This window comes from Acanthopagrus latus, chromosome 18 (assembly GCF_904848185.1).
Source record: "Acanthopagrus latus isolate v.2019 chromosome 18, fAcaLat1.1, whole genome shotgun sequence".
Taxonomy (NCBI): Eukaryota; Metazoa; Chordata; class Actinopteri; order Spariformes; family Sparidae; genus Acanthopagrus; species Acanthopagrus latus.
The window spans coordinates 23591937-23601029 of record NC_051056.1 but is presented as its reverse complement, the minus strand read 5'-3'; the positions used below and the strand labels follow the sequence as shown (position 1 = coordinate 23601029).

General features: G+C 40.0%; 1 protein-coding gene across 2 annotated transcripts; it reads left to right on the top strand.

Moving 5' to 3' along the window:
- The first annotated feature begins 2030 nt into the window (after positions 1 to 2030).
- stx5a (syntaxin 5A) lies at positions 2031 to 8800 on the top strand. 2 transcript variants are annotated; one of them, XM_037077800.1, is made up of 12 exons: positions 2031 to 2186; positions 2649 to 2873; positions 3978 to 4048; positions 4475 to 4530; positions 4622 to 4692; positions 4825 to 4941; positions 5223 to 5279; positions 5408 to 5489; positions 6636 to 6722; positions 6875 to 6978; positions 7126 to 7247; positions 7521 to 8800. In XM_037077800.1, exons 2-12 carry the CDS (start codon positions 2811 to 2813, stop codon positions 7678 to 7680), a joined length of 990 nt encoding a protein of 329 aa, XP_036933695.1. In that variant the 5' UTR covers positions 2031 to 2186; positions 2649 to 2810; the 3' UTR covers positions 7681 to 8800. The 2 variants fall into 2 exon arrangements, with proteins under 2 accessions (XP_036933695.1, XP_036933696.1); XM_037077801.1 differs by lacking the exon at positions 6636 to 6722.
- Positions 8801 to 9093: the final 293 nt, after the last annotated feature.

Below are 9093 nucleotides of genomic sequence, written 5' to 3'. Positions count from 1 at the left end.
AGTCAAGTTTTGCCAAAGCATGTTGTGTAATGTTTACAATATTAGTGTATTAATTCAGAATGTAAAAAAAAAAGAAACAACAACAACAACAACACTAAAATACACAATTTATTGTAATTCATTCTGTAGAGATACAAATCAAAGAGAAAAGGGAGATGTTGAAGGAGAAACTCTTCTGTCCTGATGTGGGCAACTCTGTTCAGCAAAACAGATTAAAACATCAAATAATGTGTAAAAAGCACAAAGGGAGGGGAGTGTTTCGGAGAAGGAGATAAGTTTGGAGGATCGCAGAGAGGTATAAAAGGTGAAGGGGAGCGTAGACGAGGGCTGGAGGGCCGGGGCATAGTTGTGGTCTGGGCATGCTGGATCCTGTCAGGCGGAGGATGCGGGTACCAGTAGGAGTGAGAGGAGATCAGAGAGCCTGCTGGATGTTATCTCCCCGTCCATACCGTACCTGCAGGTCGGCTCACCTGAGGCAGCAGCCAATCATGCTCTCCGTCTGTCTGTCTCCCCATTCCTCCTCCGCTCCATCAAACTTGATGGTTCACTTCTTCTACATCAGCATAACATCGCTAATGACACACCACAGTTTGGTTGCAGCAGTCTGAAGTGACTCATTTATAGTTTCACAATATTGTGATTTAGCTGGGTTCATATCACACACCATCACTGTCAGGTAGCCTGTCACTTTACAACCAAATTGGTCTATTTTGACTACAAATATGATTAAAAACCACAGAAGTAGTTATCAGTGCTAAATACAATACAACACAATGAGATCTGACATGATTCGATGTGATACCTGTGATATAACACAACCCTGTTGTCAGTGTACACTGAAATGAATTTTGCATCTAGTTCAGTTTAAGAAATGTACTCAGAGGTTAAATTTACACATGACACGTGATACAGATTAAGATCTTATTTAGCAGCACACTGATTTTGTTTAGACTGATAAATCTTCATCTATGTGGACAAAGTGTTTACATATTTGATATTGAGAACTCCTGAAATTTAGGTCACATTTCTTGTATGCTTTGAACATGTGACCCTGACTCTGCATACAGTGGGAGACATTGTATCTCTAATTACATCCCAGCCCTCCCTGTTTGAAGGAGAAAGTAGTTGTAGGATGCACCAATAGAAACAAAGTACAACTTCTGGTGTTGCTGACTTTTGCTAGCCCACCATGGGAACTTGTTCTTGTAGGGTTTTGTGGTTCCGGCATGACTGGATCTCCACCCAGGGAATGGCAGCAAGTTCTCCAAATATTAGCTCCCGTCTAATCAAATTACAAACCTGGGGCTGTGTGATAGTTCAGCACAATGCACAGGGAGTGAGCCTAGCTGCTCATCTTTACTCTGGGAGAAGTCTTGCAGCATAACCTGGCCATGGGTCCTAGGATTTAGAATAACACTAAACTTTCTGTTTGAGTTTGAGTGATTTTATTGCTAATAAGTCTTTTCTCTCTCTCTCTCTTCATAGTGACCTAAACTTCTGCGTCTTTACTTCCTTTACATCAAGAACCACAAAGGAAATAAGTTTGAGACATCTTGTGGCTCTAAACTAACCCTCCTCTCACCCTCAATAGCCTGAATGAGGGATGTACTTTACTGGGTGACTGTTACTGTTTATCAACTTTATTGCGTGTCATATTTTGGTGCCACCCAGCTTGGAACACCAGGCTGCATGATGAAGCTTGGATGACCAAAAACATGGCATGTAAACTAAAGTGATAAATAGCTGTCCTGGTAAAGTTCATGCCTCATCTAAAAAATATGAATAAAACATTAATTCTGGCTCTCCAGTGGACTTGGAATGGACTACTGGATATGTTTGGGCTCAGAGGGTGAGGAGTAATTCTGCTGTTGGTAAAAGTATCTTGAACTGACTGATTTGTTCTCTTCCTCCTCATGATGAATCTTAAAAACCAAACTGTCCCCATTGCTATTATTACAACCTCTCCTGTGGGATGAAACTGTGAAGTAAACAGGAGATGTGGCGACCTCTGGTGGCGAAGTGTTGCGCCTGCGCGGGTTTTCCGCCACGGTAAAGTAGACGTGGCAGTGACGTCAATGCCGGAAATGACCCGGATCGGAACTTTAACTCCTGGGCTGACTAGTTTTTTGTTTTTTTTTTACCAGCAACATCGAGGGCTCTCGAAATACGATGTAATATCGATTCAAGTGAGTTGGAACTGATCGATTTTTGTGTTTTAAACACGCTTAAACCAGACATGGTTAGCTGAGGTCGAATTCTGTCGAGCTGAAGAGGGAGATACCGTACGGAAAGCTCGGTTAGCATTCTGAAGCTAACGTTAGCCTGTGGTTAGCCGGTCAGGCCGTGATCAGCTGTGTGTCGTCTGTACACACAGAGCTGGTACATTCTAGAGACAAGCATCGTTACCTAATGATATTTAGATTTAGCTCAACTGCAGCTTTATTTGTGGGTTGTGTGGCTGTTATTTTCCGTCTGTTGCCGTGTCGTTGGGCTTGAGACGGCGTCAACAGTTTGCTAACGGTACCGGTTGCATTTCTCAGCCTAAGCTAGCGTTATTTGATTTGATTGTGTGTTACGAGTTCGTGTCACTTAACAGTTGAAGCTGTTTGCCTAAAAGCTTTGACGCGTCCTCTCTCTTTCTCTCTCAGGCATGTGTGTCCATATGCCCATGAAGGATACTCCACCTTGGATGTGAGTCAGCCCACACACAGGGAGGTCTGGTTGTTTATCCGCCACACAGAGCAGAGGTATACACGGCAGCGGGTTGCTTGTGGTCTACAGCGGGCGGGTGACCGTTAACCGGCGGCAGGATGACGTGCCGTGACCGGACCCTCGAGTTCCAGTCGGCCTGTAAATCTCTCCAGGGCAGACCGGTATGTTGACACCCTAAACATCACACCACTGTTATTACGATATCACTCATAATTATGACATCAGGCATTTGCCCCCGACCTCATAACATGTATTTTATAAGTACAGAAGTGATGACGACGTGTTTTCACTCTGTTTTCTTGTTGGGCTGATAAGGTTTTGGTTTTGGTTCCTTTTGGTTTTGGTTCCTTGTTTACCCCTCTGCGTCTAGTATTGGTTTGACAGAGGGTTGCAATACTCTGACCAGTTTTATTAATTTAATCGACTAAAAACAGAAAAAAACAACTCCTGTTAAACTGTGAATTCACACCTGGTGATTCCCAGTCTCATATCTAGCAGTTAATGGTAGTACGCCTCATTGAGAATGAGTTTATATGTTTTTGTGACTTCTCCTTTTTTCTTTTTACAATTATCAATTGAAAGTATGAAGGCACTTGCAAATGACATGTTAGTGCCAAAAGTAATCTGTATTTTGGTGTTTCATTTTCAACTCTTTACCAAAGACTTTGTTAAACTTTTCTTTTACCAAATGAACCAAAACACTGACAAAAGAGCAACATCTTGGGAAGAGAATTAGACAAAATATGAAACTGAAATGAAATCTTCCTCTAAACCTCTCTTAACTTAAATAAAATCAGACTGGAATTTGACTAAGTTTGTTTACGTGTAAAGATATATCAAACATTTAGGGTTATTTAGAAAACAGTAATGCTAAATTCTGTCTACCAGAGACCACTAACAAGTTTATTATTCATCTGTAAGGTGTCCCATACTCTGGTCACAGTTCTTTAGAACATAAATGTGAAGGATTTGAAGTACTCTCTTTTCATATTTTCCAAGAGAACATAACACATCAAATGTTTAAACCAACAGCTCAAATGCTATTTGTTTTCATTTTTAACTAATAACAAAGTAAACAAAGAAAGCGTTAACCAGGAAGTATTTTGTATACGTCTAGGTCAACAAAAATCAGACTCAATGAGTTCCTTTATCAACTCAAGAGTTCTAAGTCAATGTTGAAGAATCTTATCCTGTTGTCACAATTACCTCTTTTATTTTGAAATTCGTCTTTTCATCTCATGCTCTCTTTTGACCCCTCCTGGCAGAATGGAGTCCAGCCCAGTAAACCAGCGCTCAGCGCCCTCAGGCAGCGCAGCGACTTCACAGTTATGGCCAAGTAGGTTCCTCATACTCTGTTTTCTTCTAGGTTTCAACACTTCTTAAATATGTGCTGAATGTACTTGTTATTTTATGCTGGTGTTGGGTGTTGCATTATTTGACACATTCACACATTCACATTCACACATCATTATCCTTTTCATCCTTATCTTTATTGTACTTTTATGGCATACTTTAATAGAAAATAATGTATTGCCCTACTGTAAGTTAAAGAAAGCGGTTGAGTTTTTCATCTTTTATTGAAAAGATTGGTCCTGGATATGTTTTAAATTGCGCAACTCAAGGACTGTTATCTGGGGAACACAGAGCACAGTAATACAATTGATATTATCTACGTTTTTGTAGGAATACGAACAAAATGTTGGGTTACTTCTTGAACAAGTGCACGACAATAAAAGCTACGATTTTGTTTGTTTTCTTGTAGGAGAATTGGAAAAGACTTGAGCAATACGTTTGCCAAACTGGAAAAGCTCACCATTTGTAAGTATTCCTTTAACATAACTCTAGCATAATTTAAAATGTTCTTAAGTCCAAGTTGATGATCATACATGCTTTTAATTTGATGTTGTAGTGGCAAAAAGAAAATCTCTTTTTGACGACAAGGCGGTGGAGATCGAGGAACTAACATACATCATTAAACAAGTGAGTTGCAGTTTTAACATCCCATGAAATGTATTTTTGGGAACATACTGTGTGTCATTTATGAGTGGAACAGCTGTCTTTAATCCCGCAACTATCTTGTAACGTCTACTGTCCTTGTGTTAATGTTTTTAGGACATCAACAGTCTAAACAAACAGATAGCACAGCTGCAGGACTTGGTGAGGTCCCGCGGAGCTCCGGGTGGCAAACACATCCAGACCCACTCCAACACTATAGTGGTGTCATTACAGGTATATTATACTCAGTAATTATAATCAAACTCAGTAGGGTGTAATTTGATTTTCATTTAGAAATTTCCTTACTATAAACATTTTGTTTCCTGAACTCATTGAACCAAGCTGTGCTTTCCTTCATGAGAAAAAAGTAGAGCAGAGTAAGATATTTCAACTGAAGTCGTTTTGTATTAAATATGTAATGACAGTAGAAAATCTTTGTATAATTCTGGTTCATACATTTGCTCTGTATACAGCTGCACTCTGTTTAACTTCACTGTATCTTTCATTGTCCACAGTCCAAACTGGCTTCAATGTCCAATGACTTTAAATCAGTCCTAGAAGTCAGAACTGAGGTAAGAAACGTATATTGGTTTACTTAATCATTAAAAGGCAGAAAACATCAATGTCTAAACTTGGGAGACACTTAATGGGTCACAGGTCATATTCACCTCCTCCATCATTTGTCTCTTCTTTTCTTCAGAACCTGAAGCAGCAGCGCAGCAGGAGAGAGCAGTTCTCCCAGCCCCCGGTCTCACAATCTCCTCTGATGGCCAACAACTTCAGTAAGTCTGTCCACATCTTAGCTTCAGGCTTGTTCTCACTGTGATTTTTATAGGGGTCTCGCGTTAAAATAATGGCACCAAGAGGTGAACGTAGCATGTTGTTGTGGCTTTCATAGGGGTGTGTTCACTCTATTTTCAACTGGCTCACTCCGCTTAACTTTCTTAATGTCCACAAGCAGCAGTATGGCATTTAAATTGCAACCCAAAAATATCCCCTTTAGCACAGACAAGGGTAAGAGGTAACCTTAAAATTTCTGTCTTGAGTTTATTAGTTTTATTCTGCCACACAATCTCAACTCTCACAAATTATATCCTGTTCAGTTCACCTTTAGAAATCCCTCCTTCCCTGAAAACATTGCGTCTTGCTTTTTGCATCCAACATAAAACTTTTGCTGGTAGTTTCAGAAAGTGTAATAGAGTGAACACACCTTTATCTTTACTCTGAGGCAATATTCGACATGTCTGGCTCCTGCTCACTTTGCTGAACAAACAGCTAAACGTGCTAAACAGGCTGTTTAACAGAGACCCTCTAACTAGCACGGGTAGCTCAGATGATTCCTGTGAAGACATTTACACTGCCAGTCAAATGTTTATGAACAGCCTGTATTTCAACCTTTTTTATTAAATCTCAAACACTGAGATCACAGTTGACAGCCTACATTTAAAAAAAACTTAGCTAACAAATGATAATATTATATTAATTAATTCATTTAGAAATTGAAAATTGATTTTATTGTTGTTGTTGTTGTTGTAATTAGGCCCCTGTAGCAGATAACATTGAGTATAACTGCTTTTCAGTAATTGTACCATTTGTAATCACGGTGTTCAGAAATGTGTACTTATAAAAAGGTGGCAATAGAAGCAAAGCAAATTGGATCATGACAAAGAGAAGACAAGTTTATTATGTAAGGTGTATAATTTAACACTTTGTTTTGTGTTTTATTGTATACCTTTAAATGTATATTTCCTGACATTAACTGATTTAAAATGAGCAGATTGGGTGACATTTCATCATAAATGCCCTCGGTGTACAGAAACATTTGGACTGGCAGTGTATTTTTCGATCAGCTGCTCGAACTCCTTGTGAATATGATTATTATTACTGTATTTGGTCATCTATAATGCAAAAATTAAAAAATATTTTAGGGAGCCGCAAAAAAGGGGCCCAGGAGCCGCATGCAGGTCGTGAGCCGCGCTATGACTACCAGGGCAATACAACCTCAAATTTAAAAGGTATTTCCCTGGAACGTTTGACTCTCCCAGCGGGTATAACTAGCTACTGTATGTGCCCGCTGTTCTTTCTGCTTTTCCCCTCTTAACATCGAGGATTTCTGTCTGATCTTGTCGAACGTTTGTGTGTGTTTTTGCTTGTTGTCTCCCTTCAGAGAGCTCAGTCCTGATGCAGGATGAGTCCAGGAGCCTCGGGGATGTAGCCATCAATATGGACTCTCAGACCAACCCCCTGCAGCTCCAGCTTATTGATGAGCAGGTAGACGGCTGGTGTATATTTATCAGTTGCTCTGCATTGTCTTTTTGACACTCTATGAAGGAAATATGTCCACCATAAAATTTAAACTGTCCATTTATGTGCGTGAATGTGACCCTTTTTGAAATCTTTCTGGTGTTGCCGTTACAGGACTCATACATCCAGAGCCGTGCAGATACTATGCAGAATATTGAGAGCACCATCGTGGAACTAGGCTCCATATTCCAGCAGCTGGCACACATGGTCAAAGAGCAGGAAGAGACCGTTCAGAGGTAAGATGGAGCTACAAATGGAGGGAGGGTGGAGGAATGATAAATACCACTATCATCTTTGTACAGTTAATATGAAGCTCGAGCCAGGTTACCTTGGATTAGCACAAAGACTCACAAGGAATAGGAACTCCTTCTAGATATCCACTGGCTACACTGAGATATTGAGGCCAAATGATGGTCAGAGGAAAGCTGAACTGACTCGTGAGGGAAAATGTATTATATGCATCTTTAAAGTAGTGTCTCACTGAGATGCTTTTCACGTGTCTCTCACAGGATCGACGCTAACGTGGAGGACACCCAGCTGAACGTCGAGGCCGCCCACACAGAGATCCTCAAATACTTCCAGTCAGTCTCCTCCAACCGCTGGCTGATGATCAAGATCTTTCTCGTCCTCGTCGTCTTCTTCATCATCTTTGTCGTCTTCTTCGCTTAAAGAAAAGTAGAGCGACAGAGGGGAGGGGAAGTAAAGCTGGACTGAGCCCAAACGTCCAGACAACACATTTTGAAGGACAAACTTCTCTGTCAAAGTGACAGTTTGACAGATGTTTGGGAGACTTTTCGATTAACACAGACTTTTCAGTAATTCCCAAACCACAGACTCTTAATCTTAATTCGACAGTTCAGTGAAGAATGAAGATGTCGAACTCAGATGAAAGAATAAATGATCTAAAATCCCCACTTTGTATAGAGAGAGAGAGCGAGCATAAAGGTGCTCTGTATTGTTCTTTGACCAATTATTCGTACACATTTAATCAAAATGGCTATAATTTAATGGTTTGATTCTGCAAACTATCTTTTTAAGTTTGATTTTTTTTTTCTTGGTTACCCCTGTTGACCACATCATCAATTATTATCTCAAAGCCAAACCACAGAACTGGAGTTCATCCTCTGATATTCTCTCTTCTTATTTACTTTTTATCGAAGAGCATGACTGTGTCACTTGTTTATAAACAATTCACCACCATTCGGTAATGATGTGAAATATTTTTTTATTCATTCATCTTCTGTTTTGCTTGCAAAGTTTATTTGCCAAATGGGTACTCCTTATAGAAGAACTGTAACACAATACACATACACTCACTGCATTTTTTGTCCTGAGGGCACAAGAGGGCAGTTACAGCCAGTTGAAGGGAACTTTACAGGCATAATTCAGGCACGAGCTGCACGAAATGTTGGTGATGCGTTATATATAACAACGCTGTTTTAATTGACACTATTTAGTTGCCAGCCATCAGGCAGGTTGAATGGTTGAAAAAGTGTTAACTTTGCACATTCAGTGCTGCGGAGAAACTTCAGCATAGAAGTCAAGTGAACAGAATCCAGGTTTGACATCAGTGCTTATGAAGGGGCGATGCTGGTTGTGAAGGCCCACTGATGAAGTGACTCAATCAGCCAGATTCCCTGAAGTGTTTGGTTTGATGTCACTGTTGTAGTCGCTTCTCCTCTTTATCTCTCTGCTGTACCAATGTTATTTAAATGACCACAGCTTTTTAAGAAGAAAGAAAACATCCTTCCTATTTTTTCCCCTATCTGTTTTTTTTTTTTTTTTTTTTTAGCCAAATGCCTTGACTTCAGTGTATAAATTGCAAATAGTGATAATGATGTATTGATAAGAAGAAAGTGCATATTAATAAAATAATAATGGGGTGCTGGCATTCATGACTGAGATTTTCTTGGGTTAAGAGGATTAGTCAGCAGGGATATAATTAGCCATGCTCGGCAGGGATGCTATCTCAGGTCAACAGAGAAGTGCTAAGCAGTTTTGTGCAACATATTCAACACCTTTACACTACAAAGATTTATGGTAGTTATTTATTTATCACGGTACAGGCCCCAGACAGATTTA